At 44.9% G+C, this 21404-nt stretch overlaps 2 protein-coding genes across 11 annotated transcripts in view; one reads left to right on the top strand and one right to left on the bottom strand.

The window, feature by feature from the left end:
- Positions 1–5821, bottom strand: part of fam228a (family with sequence similarity 228 member A) — a 45547-nt gene extending 39726 nt beyond the window's left edge. For 5 of the 6 annotated variants that reach the window (XM_070885221.1, XM_070885222.1, XM_070885226.1 and 2 more), the window contains exon 1: positions 4118–4536. In XM_070885221.1, coding sequence (XP_070741322.1) covers positions 4118–4189 — 72 coding nt within the window. In that variant the 5' untranslated portion in view covers positions 4190–4536. Of the gene's footprint in view, positions 1–4117; positions 4537–5766 lie in introns of those variants that run through there. The other variant, XM_070885223.1, reaches the window with a different exon arrangement.
- pfn4 (profilin family member 4) overlaps positions 3474–21404 on the top strand; it is a 41240-nt gene continuing 23309 nt past the window's right edge. The window contains exons 1-2 of one of the 5 annotated variants that reach the window (XM_070885228.1): positions 3474–3521; positions 9992–10120. In XM_070885228.1, coding sequence (XP_070741329.1) covers positions 3492–3521; positions 9992–10120 — 159 coding nt within the window. In that variant the 5' untranslated portion in view covers positions 3474–3491. Of the gene's footprint in view, positions 3522–4272; positions 4558–4657; positions 4813–9991; positions 10121–21404 lie in introns of those variants that run through there. The other 4 variants (XM_070885229.1, XM_070885230.1, XM_070885231.1 and 1 more) reach the window with 4 other exon arrangements.

Genomic DNA, 21404 nt, shown 5'->3' with positions numbered 1-21404 from the left:
CTGTACTTAAAGTAGGTAAGTCACCAGAACCAGATGGGATGCATCCTAGGATGCTGAGGGAAGTAAAGGTGGAAATTAAGGAGGTATTGGCTATAACCTTCCAATCCTCCTTGAATACGGGGCTGGTACCAAAGGATTGGAGAATTGTAAATGTTACACCCTTATTCAAAAAAGAGTGCAAGGATAAACCCAGCAACTACAGGCCAGTCAGTTTAACCTCAGTAGTGGGGATGCTTTTAGAAACAATAATCTGGGACAAAATTGTCACTTAGTCAAGTATAAATTAATTAAAGAAAGCCAGCACGGATTTGTTAAAGCAAATCGAGTTTTTGATGAGGTAACAGAGGGTTGATGAGGGCAATGCGGTTGATGTGGTGTACATGGACTTCCAAAAGGCGTTTGATAAAGTGCCACATAATAGACTTGCCAGCAAAGTTGAAGGCCATGGAATAAAAGGGACAGTGGTAGCCTGGATATGAAATTGACGAAGTGACAGGGAACCAGAGAGTAGTGGTGAACGGTTGTTTTTCGCACTGGAGGAAGATATAGAGTGGTGTTCCCCAAGGGTACTGGGACCACTGCTTTTCTTGATATATATTAATGACAAAGCCTTGGGTGTACAGGGCACAAGTTCACAAATTGCAGATAACAATACTTGGAAGTATAGTGAACAGTGAGGAGAATGATGATAGACTTAGGAGAGGGCATAGATAGCCTGGTGAAATGGGCGGACACGTGGCAGATAAAATTTAACGCAGAAAAGTGTGAAGTGATACATTTTGGTAGGTAGAAAGAATGAGAGACAGTATGAACTACAGCGTACAATTCTAAAGAGGATGAATGAACAGAGACACCTTGGGGTAAATGTGCACAAATCGTTGGAAGGTGACAGGGCAGGTTGAGAAAGCAGTTAAAAAAAGCATACGGGATTCTGGGCTTCATAAATAGAGGCATTCGTGGCAAAAGCAAGGAAATTATGATGAACCTTTATAAAACACTGATTCAGCCTCAACTAGAGTATTGTGTCCAATTAAGAACATAAGAAATAGGAGCAGGAGTAGGCCATGCGGCCCCTCGAGCCTGCTCCGCCATTTAATACGATCATGGCTGATCCGATTATGGACTCAGGTCCACTTCCCTGCCCACTCCTCATAACCCCTTATCGGTTAAGAAACTGTCTATCTTTGTCTTAAATTTATTCAATGTCCCAGCTTCCACAGCTCTCTGAGGCAGTGAATTCCACAGATTTACAACCCTGAGAAGACATTCCTCCTCATCTCAGTTTTAAATGGGCGGCCCCTTATTCTAAGATTATGCCCCCTAGTTCTAGTCTCCTCTATTAGTGGAAACATCCTCTCTGCATCCACCACGTCAAGCCCCCTCATAATCTTATACGTTTCAATAAGATCACCTCTCATTCTTTTGAATTCCAGTGAGTAGAGGCGCAACCTACTCAACCTTTCCTCATAAGTAAATCCCCTCATCTCCAGAATCAACCTAGTGAACCTTCTCTGAACTGCCTCCAAAGCAAGTATATCCTTTCGTAAATATGGAAACCAAAATTGTACGCAGTATTCCAGGTGTGGCCTCACCAATACCCTGTATAACTGTAGCAAGGCTTCCCTCCCTTTATACTCCATCCCCTTTTCAATAAAGGCTAAGGTTTCATTGGCCTTTCTGATCACTTGCTGTACCTGCATACTATCCTTTTGTGTTTCATGCACAAGTACCCCCCGGTCCCCTGTACTGCAGCACTTTGCAATTTTTCTCCATTTAAATAATAACTTGCTCTTTGATTTTTTTTCTGCCTAAGTGCATGACCTCACTCTTTCCAACATTATACTCCATCTGCCAAATTTTTGCCCACTCACGTAGCCTGTCTATGTCCTTTTGCAGATTTTGTGTGTTCTCCTCACACATTGCTTTTCCTCCCATCTTTGTATCGGTAAACATGGCTACGTTACACTGAGTCCCTTCTTCTGTTAATATAATTTGTAAATAGTTGGAGTCCCAGCAGTGATCCCTGCGACACCCCACTAGTTACTGATTGCCAACCCGAGAATGAACCATTCTAGGCACCGCACTTTAGGAAGGATGTGAAGGCCTTAGAAAGGGTGCAGAAAAGATTTACAAGAATGGTTCCAGAGATGAGAGACATCAGTTATGTGGATAGACTGGAGTGCCGGCATGGGCTTGACAGGCCGAATGGCTCCTTCTGTGCTGTAATCATTCTATAAGTATAAAAGCAATATGCAATGCTACACCTATGCTAATTTTAGGTTGGCCAAAACAACTTATATTTACATAGCACCTTTAACGTAATAAAATGTCCCAAGACACATCAAAAAAAAATTGATATAATTGAGATGTTAGGGCAGACAATCAAAAGATTGGTCCTTTGAAGAGGTAGGTTTTATGTAGCGTCTTAAAGGATGAAAGATAAGTGGAGAGGCGGAGAGATTTAGGGAGAGAATTCCAGAGCTTAGAACCTAGGCAGCTGAGGCACGGCCACCAATGGTGGTGCAATTAAACTCAGGAATGTTCAAAAGACCAAAATTGGCAGAGCATAGAGGTCTAGGGGGATTATAGGGCTGGAGGAGATTAGAGATGAGATGGGGCGAGGCCACGGAGGCATTTGAAAACAAGGATGAGAATTTTAAAATCGAGGTGTTGCTTAACTGAGAGCCAATGTAGGTCAGCAAGTGGGACTTGATGCGAGTTAGCACACGGGCTGCAGAGTTTTGGAGGGTAGAACAAGGGAGGATGGTCAGGAGTGCATTGGAATAGTCAAGTCTAGAGGTGATAAAGGAGTGGATGTGGGTTTCAGCAGCAGATAAGTTAAGGCAAAGATGGAGATGGGCGATATTACGAAGGTGGAAATGGAGAGTCTTGGTGAGAGAACGGATGAGGTAGAAAGCTCAATTCATGATCAAATATAACACCGAGGTTGCGAACAGATCTGGTCAGCCTTAAACAGAATACTTTCCAGTTCTGGGTGCCTTTAGAAAGGATATCAAGACCATAAAGGAGGCTAAGAGATTCAGCGAGATCTCCCGAGTCTGGACTCAACCTGACTCCAGAGTTAAATGGAGTGAGACTCCATCCTCCGTAACTGAGGATTTACACTAACTTTAGTCGGAGTGCAAATCCCTTTCCTTCACAGCAACACTACACTTGCAGTGTAAATGCGTCATAAAATAAACAAATGCAACGTTTAACTGCTCAAACAACGTAAATATATTATTTCAAGATTTTTAAGCTTACAATGACGAGGCTGTTCTGACATTCGATCAGTCATCCCGACATCATAAATTACTCAGTAATGCAATATAAAACACATTTTTGTCTCTTATTAAATCCCGGTAAAAAAAAACCTGACAAACATAAACCCGCCCTCGAAAGCAACCCTGTGCAGTGAGTCCGATAGTTGCACAGCCCGTGTCTCGGTTTTCGCATCAGTGACTATGGATAGAACTTACTATTTGAAACCAATGACTCGGTTACTAGACAGTACCCTCTCGGTAGGTGTCTGCACCGCCATAAGGTGCCTTAACAAATTGGGAAACTGTTCAAAAGTTTCAACAACTGTGGGCTCCGAAGGTGGAAACAAATTCTTCTTATTGCGAAAAGCATCGCACGGTGCTGCTGGGCAGCAGGTTTGGGAGAAAAACGAACCACATATGGTGGGGATTCCCGGTGGGCACAGCAGGGCAGAGAAGTCACTGGGAATGATATTTAATGTTCAAAGTGTCCTTCGTTTTATGGTTTAGTTTCTCGTTTATTTGGGTCCCTCTTTGGGGGAGGGGGAGCACTTTTGTTTGAGGACACCGGGGTAACCCAGTGTTTCCTTATGGGTTTTATTAGAAAAGGCATGTTGTGGAGGAACCGCGCTATTAGTGCAGTTAATGTAGATTTGTTGATTCGTTTCAGTGACTTAACTCCTTTAAAAAAAAGAGAATGGATAAATGTAGACGTGCATCGCCATGACACGGGAGTGTTAACCAGGTAGCCCGGATACATTCATGGCAGTTAGTTATTTATTTGGGCTGGGACAGACGATTTAAAGTTACTAAATCCCGCCGCCACAGTTTATTTTCCTTCCTCTCCTTGCACTCACTGCTCCGATGCACTCGGTTTGAAACGGGCCATGTACGGTAATGTGACCCGAGCGGTTCCTCTTGGAGCTCATGGTCCGGAGCCTCGCCCCGCCCGGCCGGCCGGCTCACTCACTGGGGAGATCACAGCGTCGCACCGACCAACGGCCGGCTCACTCACTCACTGGGGAGATCACAGCGCCGCACCGACTAACGGCGGCCCGGCCCGGCCGTCTCAGCGCTGCCGTGCCGAGAGCTCCTGTTTCTACCGATTCATAGTTACACATAAACGTGCGTCACTGCCCTTTGACACCAGTTGCACCTGAGAACTATGATTAGGATGTTTGTTTTGCAGAGTTTATTTTTAATGTGAACCGGATTCTTCTGCCAGCGGGAACTTCGATCAACAACGGTGAAAGTGTCTGGTTTCTATGGCGACGTGGCTTTTGACAACGCCGTGAAAGTGAGGCTGCATTGATTGACAGGCCGGCTGACCAATGATATCACAAAAGAGCATTACTAACCGCGTGACGGCGCTGGTACTCCGCCCAATCCGAGTGCGCGGGAGGCGGACCCTGGCCGCGGGGTGATGCAGCCAGCGGGTGGTCTTCATCTGCCGTTTGCTCTGCTGCCGAGTATAGCTCTGTTGTGTCTTCTGCCTCATCCACTTCCCATTGCTCTCGTCAGGCTGGGCCCCCAGGGGCCACGGCCCTCGCCTGTGAGTCGGGACCCGGGTTTGGGGAGGAGGTATCAGGGACGAGAGCCCTGTCTCAGCAGCAGTTAGTGGATGGCGATCAGGCACACGATTCCTGATTGATGTTATTTCTCCTCCCTAATGCAGGGTACGGAGGCCAGTCGCACCCCCATCATCATAGGCAGTCCCTCGGAATCGAGGATGACTTGCTTCCACGCCAAAAAAAGATGAGTTCACAGGTGTTCCAGTGAAGGACCTAATATTCCAGGTCCTGAACTGCAGTGTCGGGTGGAAGGGCCCTCGCCTCTAACCCTAACCCTAAATTTAAAGTAGTGTAATTGGTAGAAGGTTTAGAGGGGATTTGAAGGGAAACGCAGAGGGTTGTAGGGGTCTGGAACTCATTGCCTGAAAGGGTGGTAGAGGCAGAAACTCTTACCACATTTAAAAAATACTTGGATGTGCACCTGAAGTGCCATAACCTGCAGGGCTGCGGACCTAGAGCTGGAAAGTGGGATTAGGCTGGATAGCCTTTTATTGGCTGGCACAGACACGATGGACCGAAATGGCTTCTTTCTGTGCTGTAAACTTATATAATTCTATGATAATTTTTTTAAACTTGCATTTATATAGCACCTTTAACATAAACGAACATCCAAAGCACTTCACAGGATAATATGGGGGGTGGGGATTGTGAGAGGTGACTGAAGACATGGTTGAATTGATGGGTTTTGAGAAGGCACTTAAAGGCATGAAGAGAGGAAGCAAGGCAAGGGTTTTAAAGAGTTGCACAGAGTAAGGCTGAGATAGCTAAAAGCTCTACTGTTGATGGTTGAATGCGGGTTGGGGGAATGTACAGGAGACTAGATGGAGGATTGAAGAGCTAAGGATGGGACAAAAGTGGAGTAGATCATGGAGATAGTATGGGACATGGCCATGGAAGGAGATGGCCAGGCTTTCTCTTGTTCGAATAGTCATTACCTGCCACATGTGGTGCAAACATTTCCTGCCACTTGTCAACTCAATGCTGGATGATATCCAATTCCTGCTGTAGGATGGCATGAGTTGCTTCAATAATGGAAAGTTGAACACTGGAATATCAGCGAACAGCTCCACTCCTGATCTCTCAAGACAGGGATGCTCATTGATGAAGTTGCTGAAGATGTTTGAGCTGTGGAAGATTCCTTGAGGAACTCGTGCAGTGATGTCCTGGGGCTGTGATGACTGGCCTTCAACATCTCTAACCATCCATCTCTCTTTGTGTTCATTTCTATGATTTATTGAATGATGAATGGAAAACTGCTAACGGTATTTGGTTTCTCTGCGGAAAGCATTGGATCAAGTACAGTAGTTATAAACAGGAGACTGGAAAAATGACAGCCTCTAAAAGTTACTGAAAAGTTGATTAAGTTCTTAACAACTCTGGAGAGAGTGAAAGAGAACGTGTATTATTAAGCACTTTATTTTCAAAACAAAACATTTATACGTCAGGATAAGTTAAATAATTTCAAACTTTGCACATTTCTGTGTTGTATCAATAATATTTGACATACTTTTAAATTTACATCTAATTTGTAAATAAATTCTGACCAATGATGAAGTAATGATGATGTAAGTCCTAGTCGCGTTGGTGTGTAACTTAGAACGGTACATGAAGGTGATGATGTTCCCATAACATTGCTGCTCTTGTCATTCTTGGTTGTAAGGGAGGGGGTGCTATCATAGTAACCTTGCTGAGTTCCTGCAATGCATCCTGTAAATTGTACATACTGCAGCCACAGAGTATGCCACTGTAGTTGGGATTGAAATTGAGTCCGAAACCATGGGCACAAATCAAGCAGACTGCTGTATCCTTAATGGTGTCAAATTTCTTGAGTGTTGTTGCACCTATCTAAGTCAGTGGTGAAAATTCCATCACATTCTTGACTTTAACATTGTAGATGGTGGATAGGCTTTGACAGGTCAGGACATGAGTCACGGGTCATAAAGCCTCTTGATGCCATGCTATTGATGTGGCTAGTCCACTTCAGCTTCTGTCAATAGTGAATTTCATGATGTTATTGGTGGAGGACTCAGCGATGGTGCTGCCGTTGAAGGTTGAGTATGGTGGGAGATGCTGGATTTATTCTTGCTCGAGATGGTTATTACCTGGCACTTATGCAGTTAGTTGGTTGGTTACACTATTATTTTCAAGAGAGGAAGGTGTTAAAAAATTAATTTCCATAAATGCTAGAGAATAATGATCCCCAAGAACCCAAACATAAGAACATAAGAAATAGGAGCAGCAGTAGGCCATACGGCCCCTCGAGCCTGCTTCGCCATTTGATACGATCATGGCTGATCCGATCATGGACTCAGGTCCACTTCCCTGCCCGCTCCCCATAACCCATTCCCTTACTGTTTAAAAAACTGTATTTCTGTCTTAAATTTATTCAATGTCCCAGCTTCCACAGCTCTCTGAGACAGCGAATTCTACAAATTTACAACTCTCTGAGAGAAGAAATTTCTCCTCACCTCAGTTTTAAATGGGCATCCCCTTATTCTAAGATTATGCCCTCTAGTTCTAGTCTCCCCGATCAGTGGAAACATCCTCTCTGCATCCACCTTGTCAAGCCCCTTCATAATCTTATACGTTTCAATAAGATCACCTCTCATTCTTCTGAATTCCAATGAGTAGAGGCCCAACCTCCTCAACCTTTCCTCATAAGTCAATCCCCTCATCTCTGGAATCAACCTAGTGAACCTTCTCTGAACTGCCTCCAAAGCAAGTATATCCTCTCGTAAATATGGAAACCAAAACTGCATGCGGTATTCCAGGTGTGGCCTCACCAATACTCTGTATAGCTGTAGCATGATTTCCCTGCTTTTATACTCCATCCCCTTTGCAATAAAGGCCAAGATACCATTGGCCTTCCTGATCACTTGCTGTACCTGCATACTATCCTTTTGTGTTTCATGCACAAGTACCCCCAGGTCCCGCTGTACTACGGCACTTTGTAATCTTTATCCATTTAAATAATAACTTGCTCTTTGATTTTTTTCTGCCAAAGTGCATGACCTCACACTTTGCAAAATTAAACTCCATCTGCCAAATTTTTGCCCACTCACTTAGCCTGTCTATGTTCTTTTGCAGATTTTTTGTGTCCTCCTCACACATTGCTTTTCCTCCCATCTTTGTATCGTCAGCAAACTTGGTTATGTTACACTCAGTCCTTTCTTCCAAGTCGTTAATATAGATTGTAAATAGCTGGGGTCTCACCACTGATCCCTGCGGCACCCCACTAGTTACTGATTGCCAACCGGAGAATGAACAATTTACCCCGACTCTCTGTTTTCAGTTAGTTAGCCAATTTTCTATCCATGCTAATATATTACCCCCAACCCCATGAACTTTTATCTTGTGCAGTAACCTTTTATGTGGCACTTTGTCAAAATGCCTGCAGGATGTCCAAATACACCACATCCACTGGTTCCCCTTTATCCGCCCTGTTCATTACATCTTAAAAGAATTCCAGCAAATTTGTCAAACATGAATCCATGCTGACTCTGCCGGAACGATTTTTGCTTTTCCAAATGTCCTGCTACTGCTTCTTTAATAATGGACTCCAACATTTTCCCAATCACAGATGTTAGGCTAACTGGTCTACAGTTTCCTGCTTTTTGTCTGCTTCCTTTTTTAAATAGGGGCGTACATTTGCAGTTTTCCAATCTGCTGGGACCTCCCCAGAATCCAGGGAATTTTGGTAAATTACAACCAATGCATCCACAATCCCTGCCGTACTTCTCTTAAGACCTTAGGATGCAAGCCATCAGGTCCAAGGGATTTATCTGCCTTTAGTCCCATTATCTTACTGAATACCACCTCCTTAGTGATTGTGTTAAGTTCCTATGGTCCTATAGCCCCTAGGCTATCCACTGTCGGAATATTGTTAGTGTCCTCTACCGTAAAGACTAATACAAAATATTTGTTCAGAGTTTCTGCCATCTCCATGTTCCCCATTACTAATTCCCCGGTCTTGTCCTCTAAAGGACCAACATTTACTTTAGCCACTCTTTTCCTTTTTATATACCTATAGAAACTCTTGCTATCTGTTTTTATATTTCGTGCTAGTCTACTTTCATAGTCTATCTTCCCTTAATCATTCTTTAGTCATCCTTTGCTGGCTTTTAAAAGCTTCCCATTCTTCCCACTAGTTTTGGCCACATTGTATGCCCTTGTTTTTAATTGGATACCGTGCTTTATTTCTTTAGTTAGCCACGGATAGCTATCTTTTCTCTTACACCCTTTCCTCCTCACTGGAATATATTTTTCCTGAGTTGTGAAACCTAGCAATGAAGCCTACCATTTTGGGGGCAAAAACATGAAGGCAGAATATTATCTGAATGGCGGCAGATTAGGAAAAGGGGAGGTGCAACGAGACCTGGTTGTCATGGTTCATCAGTCATTGAAGGTTGGCATGCAGGTACAACAGGCAGTGAAGAAGGCAAATGGTATGTTGGCCTTCAAGCTAGGGGATTTGAGTATAGGAGCAGGGAGGTCTTACTGCAGTTGTACAGGGCCTTAGTGAGACCTCACCTGGAATATGGTGTTCAGTTTTGGTCTCCTAATCTGAGGAAGGATGTTCTTGCTATTGAGGGAGTGCAGCGAAGGTTCACCAGACTAATTCCAGGGATGGTTGGACTGTCATATGAGGAGAGACTGGATCAACTGGGCCTTTATTCACTGGAGTTTAGAAGGATGAGAGGGGAAACGTATAAGATTCTGACGGGATTGGACAGGTTAGATGCGGGAAGAATGTTCCCAATGTTGGGGAAGTCCAGAACCAGGGGACATAGTCTTAGGATAAGGGATAGGCCATTTAGGACTGAGATGAGGAGAAACTTCTTCACTCAGAGAGTTGTTAACCTGTGGAATTCCCTGCCGCAGAGAGTTGTTGATGCCAGTTCATTGGATATATTCAAGAGGGAGTTAGATATGGCCCTTACTGCTAGGGGGATCAAGGGGTATGGAGAGAAATCAGGAAAGGGGTACTGAGGGAATGATCAGCCATGATCTTATTGAATGGTGGTGCAGGCTCGAAGGGCCAAATGGCCTACTCCTGCACCTATTTTCTATGATTCTATAACATAGGTTAAAATAAACTACAGTCTTAGCTTTTGATGTTTGGATTTACTGCACAGTGTTATGGTTGTTTTGTCTTGACAGGATAAATTCAAAATGGGTGAGTACCAGGATTTGTTGACTCAGTCTCTTCTTGCAACAAACCATGTTCATCACTGCGCAATCATAAATTTGAAAAATGTCTCAGTGGTGACAGCCTCCAAAGGATTCAAAGTAAGAATGTTGCATTTGTTATATTTTTGGTGATGAGTTCAGTACCTTCAGCTTGTAATGTTTGTTTTGGTGATCAAGAGAATAAATCTCACGGGTTCCATGGGATTCTTCGGAATTCTCCCGAAAAAAAGGGAGGTGCCCAAAATACAGTGCTATGGAACCATTCACTGGGGCACTTGGGAAATCTCTCGCTTTCCTGTGAGGCCAGTGACATGCTGAACTGCATGCGAATTGGAAATGGCTTAGGAAGAGGTTACTGGCTCCTGTGCAAACAACTAGTTCCCCAAATTGTGTCTGTGAAAACAGGTGCCACCCCTTTGTTGCAGATTAGAAAGCACACAACCAAGAAAGTATGCTCCCTGTCTCTGCCATTAAGACTGGGAACTGAAAGTGCAGAATTAAAGACCCAGCTACAGGGTGATACCGAGAGAGACTCCTCAGGCTTTAATGGGCATGAGGCAGATTGTAATACACACATGATCAAATCTAGGTATAGGAATAATAAAGCTGTTAATCTGTGCTTTGTTACCAATTCACTCTTATCACAAGGGAGTAGACCAAGGACACTGCACACATTTAACCATGAAGGGGCCAAAATTGCCCTCTGCCCCAAACAGGGCGCACCTTCCGTTTTTTAAGTGTTCTGTCTGCCCCTGTGCATGAGACAGACAGTCTGGGGAAATTCAGCACTTGTTTTTTTTGGAGCGGGGCAGATGTGGGGTCGTCAGTGGGGTGGAAGTGCGGGCCGGTTGGAAGCGTCAAAACATTTATTGCGTTAAATTAAGGGCCTTAAATTAGGGACTGGGATTAATAACTAAAAACAAAATCTAATTAATTAAATACATTAGAGATGACAAGGCAGGCAATGTGTCACAGCTGCAACATGTGGAAGCTGGTGGACGCCATTGACATCCACGGCGACCACATCTGCAGCAAGTGTCTGAGGCTAGAGGAACTTCAGCTCCGTGTTGATGAGCTGGAGTCCGAGCTGCGGACTCTACGGAGGGAGAGTTACCTGGATGCCGCGATCCAGGAGCTAGTCACACCAATTAGAGTAATGAATTCAAATTCGATCCATGGTCAGGGACAGGAAGGTGTGACAATGAGAGAAGAAGGTATGGGGACTCAGGATGGAGTGATGGAGGAGCCTCAGCCCTTGCTCTTGTCCAACAGGTTCAAGGCTCTTACTCCTGTGTGGATGAGAGCAGGGACTACAGGGAGGATGAGCACACTGACCACAACACCGTTTATGAAAGGGAAATCATATTTGACAAATTTGCTGGCGTTCTTTGAGGATGTAACAAGCAGGGCGGATAAGGGGGAACCAGTGGATATGGTGTATTTGGATTTCCAGAAGGCATTCGATAAGGTGCCATATAAGAGGTTACTGCACAAGATAAAGGTCCCGGGGTTGGGAGTAATATATTAGCATGATAGAGGATTGGCTAACTAACAGAAAACAGAGAGTCGGGATAAATGGGTCATTTTCCGGTTGGCAAACAATAGCTAGAGGGATGCCGCAGGAATTGGTGCTGGGTCCTCAACTATTTACAATCTATATTAATGACTTGGATGAAGGGACTGACTGTAATGTAGCCAAGTTTGCTGATGATACAAAGGTGGGTGAGAAAGCAATTTGTGAGGAGGACACAAAAAATCTGCAAAGGGATATAGACAGGCTAAGTGAGTGGGCAAAAAAATTGGCAGATGGAGTCTAATGTGGAAACTGTGAGGTTATCCACTTTGGCAGAAAAAGTAGAAAGACAAATTATAATTTAAATGGAGATAAATTGTAAAGTGCTGCAGTACAGAGGGATCTGGGGGGGTCCTTGTGCATGAAACACAAAAAGTGTGTATGCAGGTACAGCATGTAATCAGGAAGGCAAATGGAATGTTGGCCTTTATTGCAAGAGGGATAGAGTATAAAAGCAGAGAAGTCCTGCGACAACTGTATAGGGTATTGGTGAGGCCACACCTAGAATACTGCGTACAGTTTTGGTCTCCGTATTTAAGGAAGGATATACTTGCATTGGAGGCAGTTCAGAGAAGGTTCACTAGGTTGTTTCCAGAGTTGAGGGGCATGACTTATGAAGATAGATTGAGTAGATTGGGCCTATACTCATTGGAGTTCAGAAGATTGAGAGGTGATCATATCGAAACATATAAGATAATGAGGGGGCTCAACAAAGTGGATGCAGAGAGGATATTTCCACTCATAGGGGAAACTAAAACTAGGGGACATAGTCTCAGAATAAGGGGACGCCCATTTAAAACTGAGGTGAGGAAGAATTTCTTCTCTCAGAGGATTTTAAATCTATGGAATTCTCTGCCTCAGAGAGGTCTGGAGACTTTGTCATTGAATATATTTAAGGCGGAGATAGACAGATTTTTGAGCGATAAGGTAATAAAGGGTTATGGGAAGCGGGCAGTGAAGTGGAGGTGAGTACATAATAAGATCCGCCATGATCTTATTAAATGGCAGAGCATGCTCGAGGGGCCAGGTGTCCTATTCCTGCTCCTACTTCTTATGTTCGTATGGAACGGCCGTCGTTTCGAGTCATCAGTTAAAGTGGAGAGCCGCTGCGAACATTGCAGCCACTTTAGTGGCAAAAACTGGGCCACCAGGGAGGGTTTCGGCTGGACTGTTAGCCGACAATTAAAATAAAATGGTGGCCATGGCAGTGCGCCCTCCTCTTTAAGGGGGGACGCACCACCCAGCCACAAGAAGCTTCCCACTGGGGAAGCGGCCAGGGGCATTGAGCAGTGGCCGATCCACTCCCGCGGGGCAATTTCCCACAAGTGGGCGGAAAGGGGGTTGCCGCCAGTCGCTAAGGGGATAGAGCGGGAAGATGGCTGGGGCGGTCCCGTACACTGCTCCAAAAATAACGGAGGGCAATTTAAAAAATGGTGGCCCCTCTGCACCGACCGAGCGGTGAGTCCTTACTGACCCATGGCAGCCTCTTTGAGGCGGTCCCGGCATTTATAGAAAGGGGCAATTTCGGCCCCGAAATCTCTTAATAATAGTTACGGTCTGTGTGTATGTGGGTTAGATTGGGATTGAGAGTGTAGGGTTGGGCTTTTTGTTAAATAAATAGCAGGACCTTCATGTGGGATTTGGGTTGGTATTAAATAAACTGATTCTGCTACTGTTACTTCTGAGTGTAGTTTTATTTACACTATAATACTGCAGAGGGGTATTGTTGTATTATGTGAAGAAGAAAACGATTGCTCCTAGTCTGTTTCACACATTCATTACTCGGTGGGCAAAATGATCTTCTAACTTCTAGTTTTATTTGTGGTTTTGTAATTTTAAATGTGTCCTCTAATTCTGCAAGCATAATCCAAGTTTTTTCTTTGTATTTATTTTCTGCTGGCATTTAGGTTCTCATGAGCTTTTACGCTAATTGTTTTAATTTCTTTTTAGTCCCCAGCAGTACTACTGCTACCAATATGACTCCCAGTGTGTCACCCTAAACCTGCAAGATACATGTAGCAGAGCTTTGGACAAATTGGAGTTTATGGCAAGTGGAGAATAGGAGACCTGCAAGGAGAGCATTGAATAACTAAATCTGGAGGTGACCAGGGCATGAATAGGATTTTAGTCGTGGAGGAGCTGACTTATCATAGAATCATAGAATGGCTGTAGCACAGAAGGAATCCATTCGACCCATCAAATCCGTGCTGGCTTTCTGCAAGAGCACTTCAGCCCTACTCCCCCAACATATGAGGAGAGACTGGATCAACTGAGCCTTTATTCACGGAGCTTAGAAGGATGAGAGGGGATCTCATAGAAACGTATAAGATTCTGACGGGACTGGACAGGTTAGATGCGGGAAGAATGTTCCCGATGTTGGGGATGTCCAGAACCAGGAGACATAGTCTTAGGATAAGAGGTAGGCCATTTAGGACTGAGATGAGGAGAAACCTCTTCACTCAGAGAGTTGTTAACCTGTGGAATTCCTTGCCGCAGAGAGTTGTTGATGCCAGTTCATTGGATATGTTCAAGAGGGAGTTAGATATGGTCCTTACGGCTAAGGGGATCAAGGGGTATGGAGAGAAAGCAGGAAAGGGGTTCTGAGGGAATGATCAGCCATGAACTCATTGAATGACAGTGCAGGCTCGAAGGGCCAAATGGCCTACTCCTGCACCTATTTTCTATGTTTCCCCGTAGCCCTGCAAAAATAAATTTCCTTTAGGTACTTAACCAATTCCCTATTGAAAGCCACGATTGAATCTGCCTCCACCACCATTCAGGCAGTGCATGCCAGATCTTAACCATTCGCTGAGTAAAAATGTTTTTCCCTATGTTGCCTTTGGTTCTTTCATCAATCATCTTAAATCTGTGTCCTCTGGTTCTCGACCCTTCTGCCAATGGGAACAGTTTCTCCCTATCTATTCTGTCTGGACCCCTCATGAATTTGAACACCTCTTTCAAATCTCCTCTCAAACTACTCTGCTCTAAGGAGAAAACCCCAGCATCTCTAGTTCATCCATGTAAACTAGATAGTCCCTCATCCCTGCAATCATTCTCATAAATCTTTTCTGCATCCTCTCTAAGACCTTCACATCCTTTCGAAAGTGTGGACACAATACTCCAGTTGAGGCTGAACGAGTGTTTTATTCAGGTTCATCATAACTTCCCTGCTTTAATACTCTATACCTCTATTATTGAAACCCAGTATTCCGTATGTGTTTTAACTGCTTTCTCAATCTGCCCTGCCACCTTCAACAATTTGTGCACATATACTCTAGGGGGCCGAAATTCATTGAAATACTGCCCACTTACCGCCCAAAATAAAATTTTGGTGAAAAAACACGTATATACTGCCGACATACCGCTCAGCGGAATAGTCATCTTGACATACCGCCAAGCGGTATGCATACCGTCCGCTATGCAGAACCTCCCGCATACTGGCCAAAAAGTCAAATTTTCATGACATACCCTGACATACCATCAGAGCTGCATACCGTCCTGGAAAATGTGGTTTTACTCGATTTTAAGTGGGTGGGAATGGGCAGTAGTGCTCGGAGCCGCCATTTTGAAATTGGGAGCAGTCAGCAAAAGCAGCACCTCAGTATTTCTGAGGTGAATAGTGACGTTACAGTGCGATTTACAGTGGGAAAGGTATTTTTCTTGGTATTGAGTACATTATTAAGATCAAAGACATTTTAGTTATATTTTTTAAATTCAAAAATCTTCTGGAGATTTGAAAAGAATGGGCCCTGTACTATCTCAGCCTGTATTGCTGACTACCTGTCTAATGCAGGATCCAGATGGGAGAAGGTTTATTGAGTAGAGTTATCAGGGTAATGGAGGAGGTCACAGACTGATGGGAGAGGAGGAGGCCTTATCCCAAAGAATTTTCAGGGAGAAATGCTCATACTTGGACCTGACCAATCGACAGTGCGTTCGAAGGATGCACTTCTGAAAAGAGATGATCAATGAGATTTGCCAGCTCATTAAGGCAGACCTGCAGCCCAGTACCACGAACATTACTGCACTTTCTGTCGAAATGAAGGTGACTGCAGCACTTTCCTTTTATGCATGCGGCTCTTTTCAAGCATCAGCTGGGGACATATGCTGTATTTCACAGCATGCTACTCATCGCTGCATTCGACAGGTAACCGAAGCACTATATGCACGCTGGATGGAATTTATAAACTTCCCAATGACCAGGGAGGCACAGAGTGATAGGGCTTTGGAATTTGTACACATTGCCAGCTTCCCCAAGGTGCAGGATGCTGTTGACTGTACCCATGTTGCCCTGTGAGCACCATTACAGGAGGCGGAAGTGTACCAAAACCGTAAGGGATTCCACTCCCTCAATGTGCAGCTCGTCTGCGACCATACACAGCGCATAATGGGAGTGAATCCCATCTTTCCAGGGAACATCCATGATGCGCACATGTTGCGTGAGAGCACTATGTCTGACCTGGTAAATGCTGGATCCTGGAGGACAAAGGGTACAGCCTCACCACCTGGCTCTTGACCCCCCCCCCCGCGGAACCCTCAGACAGAAGCTGAGCAATGATATAATAAGAGCCATATAGCCACACATAATATTATCAAAAAGATAATTGTAGTGCTGAAGCAGCGCTTTCGATGCTTGGACCACTCAGGAGGCAGGCTGCAATACCACCCTGAGCAGGTTGCTCAGTTCACCAGTGGTGTGCTGCATGTTGCATAATTTAGCAATCATGCAGGGACAGGAATTGTCACAGAGGACTGCGGACTGCCTGAGGAGACAGTGCAGGAGACGGAAGAGGAAGAAGAGGAAAATGGGTGGGGGGAGGATGAGGATGAACTTCCAGATGAACCGATGGTAACCCCCCCCCCCCCCAAACACCACAGCGGAGGGCACGCGGAGCATATGCCACTGCAAAATTATTACGTCAGCAGCTCATAAATGAACGCTTTGCTTGAATGTGGAGAGCTGTGTTTTAAGACCCTGATGACTGTTACCCCAAAAGTTTGACACTGTACAAGAGTGCTTCAATTCAATTCAAACATTTATGTAAAAATGTAAAAAATATACAACAATTTTAAAGCTTTGTAAAACTTATAACTATATCTTTGAACAACTAACAACTTTAACAACCACTTTAACAAAACTTTAACAACTTGAATAAATTAAAAAAAATCAAACTTCAATTATTAAATGAACAACTACAACAAAAGACCTTTTACTGTCCTCGAACTCGACCGCGTGCGCCATCATCCTTGGAACTATTCCCCGATTTCTTACTCCCGCCCTTCCCACTGCCCCTGAGTCCGAACCTCCCTGTGGTGGTACCAAGCTGGCGTGCAGCACTGCACCCCGAGTACTGTTGCTGTCGTTGGGGGTCAGACATTGCAGGCGTAATAAATGGGGCCTCAGGAGAAGCTCGTGATGTGGAAGGCACGGCTTCAAGGCTGAAAGCTGCTGGCAGCTCCCCACCTTCAGGTGCTGCCGACCCGACTACTATGGAATGGGGGGACTCCGCGCCATGTCCTGATCCCGTCGATTGCCGCATGGCATCGACGGAGTCGGCAGTTCGCTCCATCGCGGCAATCAGACGTGACATATCCTCCGACTGTCATTCTGATAGAGCCGCGATGTTTCCGGCTATCATAGACATGGCCTTGACCTATATCGATGCTGGCCTGTAATAGACGCATCATGTCCTGGTACATGCCTATCTGTCGTGCAGCAATCGACCTTTTCTGCATCAACCTCTGTCGCTGCGGCAAAGGCGCTGCAACGCTGGGGGTGCATTGCTGCACACTACTTGGTCCCACAGAATCAGAGGAGGCATGGGGGAATCCCCTGAATATACACTCGGTGGTGGAGGATATTCCAGCTGGCCCACATGGAACTGGTGTATCCTCCTCCGTCTCCACCCCCACCCCTACCTCCACTGGCTCCAGGATCAGCGGCTCTTCCTCTTCGTCTACATCATCTCTGGCAGTGGTGAAGTCGGGAGAGGGCTGGGTGACGCCAGAGGTGGAGGCAGTGGGTCTGTGGTCTGGTCTGAATTGTCCAAGTCTGGAAATACAAAACAACATTTAAAAATGCTTGGCACCAGGGGAGGGGTCAGGGTTACATGAGTAGTACAGTGACTGAGCGCAGTCTTAAATCCACTTTGGTGGTAAAAACAGAGAGACAGACTATTATCTGAATGGTCACAGATTAGGAAAAGGGGAGGTGCAACGAGACCTAGGTGTCACGGTACATCAGTCATTCAAGGTTGGCATGCAGGTACAGCAGGCGGTTAAGAAAGCAAATGGCATGTTGGCCTTCATAGCGAGGGGATTTGAGTACGGGGCAGGGAGGTGTTGCTACAGTTGTACAGGGCCTTGGTGAGGCCACACCTGGAGTATTGTGTACAGTTTTGGCCTCCTAACTTGAGGAAGGACATTCTTGCTATTGAGGGAGTGCAGCGAAGGTTCACCAGACTGATTCCCGGGATGGCGGGACTGACATATCAAGAAAGACTGAATCATTTGGGCTTGTATTCACTGGAGTTCGAAGAATGAGAGGGGATCGCATCGAAACGTTTAAAATTCTGACGGGTTTAGACAGGTTAGATGCAGGAAGAATGTTCCCAATGTTGGGGAAATCCAGAACCAGGGGTCACAGTCTGAGGATAAGGGGTAAGCCATTTAGGACCGAGATGAGGAGAAACTTCTTCACCCAGAGAGTGGTGAACCTGTGAAATTCTCTACCACAGAAAGTTGTTGAGGCCAATTCATGAAATATATTCAAAAAGGAGTTAGATGTAGTCCTTACTACTAGGTGGATCAAGGGATATGGCGAGAAAGCAGGAATGGGGTACTAAAGTTGCATGTTCAGCCATGAACTCATTGAATGACGGTGCAGGCTCGAAGGGCCGAATGGCCTACTCCTGCACCTATTTTCTATGTTTCTATGTCCACCACTGCTGCATTACATATTGCAGACAGACAATACATATATACATATACATATGCATCGCGTTACATGCCCCCACCATTGCAATACATCACATGAGGGCAACATTACAGTGCAATAAACTTACATTATATTACATTACATTACATTACATGAGGCCAACATTACAGTTACATTACATGACTTTACAGGACTGCAACACAGACCAGGGATTGTATTGAACTGACTATCCTGTATGAGTGGGTTAGCTCCAACGCCGGTGGTGGCACGGTTGCTATCCCCGACCAGTGACAGGGCATGGATCGCTATCTCCGTCAATAGTTCTTGGGTTGTGGGTCCTTCCCCCGTATGCTGCTGAACCGCAGCTATTGCAGATATCATCTTCTGCAGAAAGTGAAGTAAATGAAAGTAAAAATATTCAATCCATTTAACATCGCAGACACACAGGTTCACACACGCCCACACACACATATTAAAACACTGTATTGATCTTCTTGTCATTGCCTGAAAGCACAAATACATTGCCGTAACGTTAAGATAAATAACATCATCCGTGTGACACTGAACCTACATTTACATGGTACATGGCACATGGGGGGGGTGCATAAATAAAATCATTACTTTTGCTACCTTCACCAGGTCGTTCCACCTCTTACAGCACCTTTCCTCGGTGTGTACCATCATACTTGTGGAGGACACAGCCTCCCCGATCTCATCCTATATTCTGTTGTACTCCTTTGGGTAGGGCTTCCCACAACCACCCTTCATTAGGTTGGAGTACCCCTCCGTAATATTCTCCAGCAGGGCAGGTAACTCCGTCTCGTCGAAGGCGGGCGCCCTCAACCTCCCGTCCTTCTCAATGTTCCTGCACTTCGACTTTTTTTGGAGCATTTCCATTCTATTTACGCTGTTATGATTTTTGATTTCTAAAATATGTCTTACTATTGATATTGTATAATTATTTGTTATTAATATTTATTAACTCTGCAATCTGTGATTAAACCAACTGACCCTCGAATAGCTTGCTGCTCCTTCTCACTCTCTCTCTCCCTCGACTTCAACTCACTGCGCATGCGCGGGTGACCCCTGACCCCCAAAATCGCGGGTAAAAGCTTCTCTGGAAAAAAAAAATTTGCGCATGCGCAGTGTAGAGCCATCGATAAGAAAGTCGATCTGGATCAACTACAATGCTATCTACCGCCCGTTGCACACTGCTCACATACCACCGAAAAAAAATCCACCAAAATTGCGCTCTTTGGTCTTGGCGGTATGCTGGCGGTTTGAAATGACGCACCACCGGCATACCGCCGAGAAATGGGCAGACCTTATGTCCTGACAATTTGGGGCCCTCGGTCTTTCTCTTCCTGCACCCACTTTAGAATTGTACCCTTTAGTTTATATTGCCTCTCCTCATTCTTCCTACCAAAATGTATCACTTCCATTTTTCTACTTTAAATTTCATCTGCCATATGTCCTCCCATTTCACCAGTCTGTCTCTGTCTTCTTGAAGTTTATCACTATCCTCCTCACTGTTCACTATACTTCCAAGTTTTGTGTCATCTGCAAATTTTGAAACAATGTCATGTACTCCCAAGTCCAAGTCATTAATATATCTCAAGAAAAGCATTGGTCCTAGTACCGACCCCTGGCAAACTGTATATTTTCCTCCAGTCCAAAAAACAACCGTTCATCACTATTCTCGATTTCCTATCACTCAGCCAATTCCGTATCCATGCTGCCACTGTCCCTTTTATTCCATGGGCTTCAATTTTGCTGGTAAGCCTATTATGTGGCACTTTATCAAACGCCTTTTTGGAAGTCTATGTACACCACGTCAGCTGCATTGCCCTCATCAACCCTCTCTGTTACCTCATCAAAAAACTCAAGTCAATTTAGTTTAATACAATTTGTCTTTAACAAATCTGTGCTGGCTTTCCTTAATTAATCCACACTTGTCCAAGTGACTGTTAACTTTGTCCCTGATTATCGTTTCTAAAAGCTTCCCCACTACCGAGGTTAACCTGACTGGCCTGTATATAAGAACATAAGAAATAGGAGCAGGAGTAAGCCTCGAGCCTGCTCCATGGCTGATCTGATCTTGACCTCAACTGCACTTTCCTGTCCGCTCCCCATAACGCTTGACTCCCCTATTGTTCAAAATTCTGTCTATCTCCACCTTAAATATATTCAATGATTCAGCCTCCACAGCTCTCTGGGGTAGAGAATTCCAAAGATTCACGACTCTCAAAGAAGAAATTCCTCATCTCCATTTTAAATGGGCGACCCCTTATTCTGAAACTATGCCCCTCGTTCGAGATTCCCCCACGAGGGAAACATCCCCTCTGCATCTACCCTGTCAAGCCCCCCCCCCCTCCCCCATAATCTTATATGTTTCGGTAAGATCACCTCTCATTCTGTAGTTGCTGGGTTTATCCTTGCACCCTTTTCTGAACAAGGGTATAACATTTGCAAATCTCCAGTCCTCTTGCACCATCCCCTGTATCTAAGGAAGATTGGAAGTTTATGGCCAGTATCTCCACAATTTCCTCCTTAACCTTCCTCAGCATCCTAGAATGCTTCCCATCAGTCCTGATGACGTATCAACGATACGTACAGACAGTCTTTCTAGTACCTCCTCTTTATCAATTTTTATCTCATCAAGTATCTCCATTGCCTCCTCTTTTACAATGACTTTGGCAGCATCTTCTTTCTTGACAGATGCAATGTACTCATTGGTGCAGAAATTGCAGTCGGAGGCTTCCCGCATAAGCCTCCAACCTGAAAAAAATCTACAAACTTACCTGGTGGTCCGGCAGGTTTGGCAACAGACGTTTCGCAAGCGTCCCTGGGATCACGTGCGCCGGCCCAACTAA

This window comes from Pristiophorus japonicus, chromosome 7 (assembly GCF_044704955.1).
Source record: "Pristiophorus japonicus isolate sPriJap1 chromosome 7, sPriJap1.hap1, whole genome shotgun sequence".
In the NCBI taxonomy this organism is placed as follows: domain Eukaryota; kingdom Metazoa; phylum Chordata; class Chondrichthyes; family Pristiophoridae; genus Pristiophorus; species Pristiophorus japonicus.
Note: the sequence above shows the minus strand (reverse complement) of the source record. Positions and strands in the feature narration are given on the sequence as shown.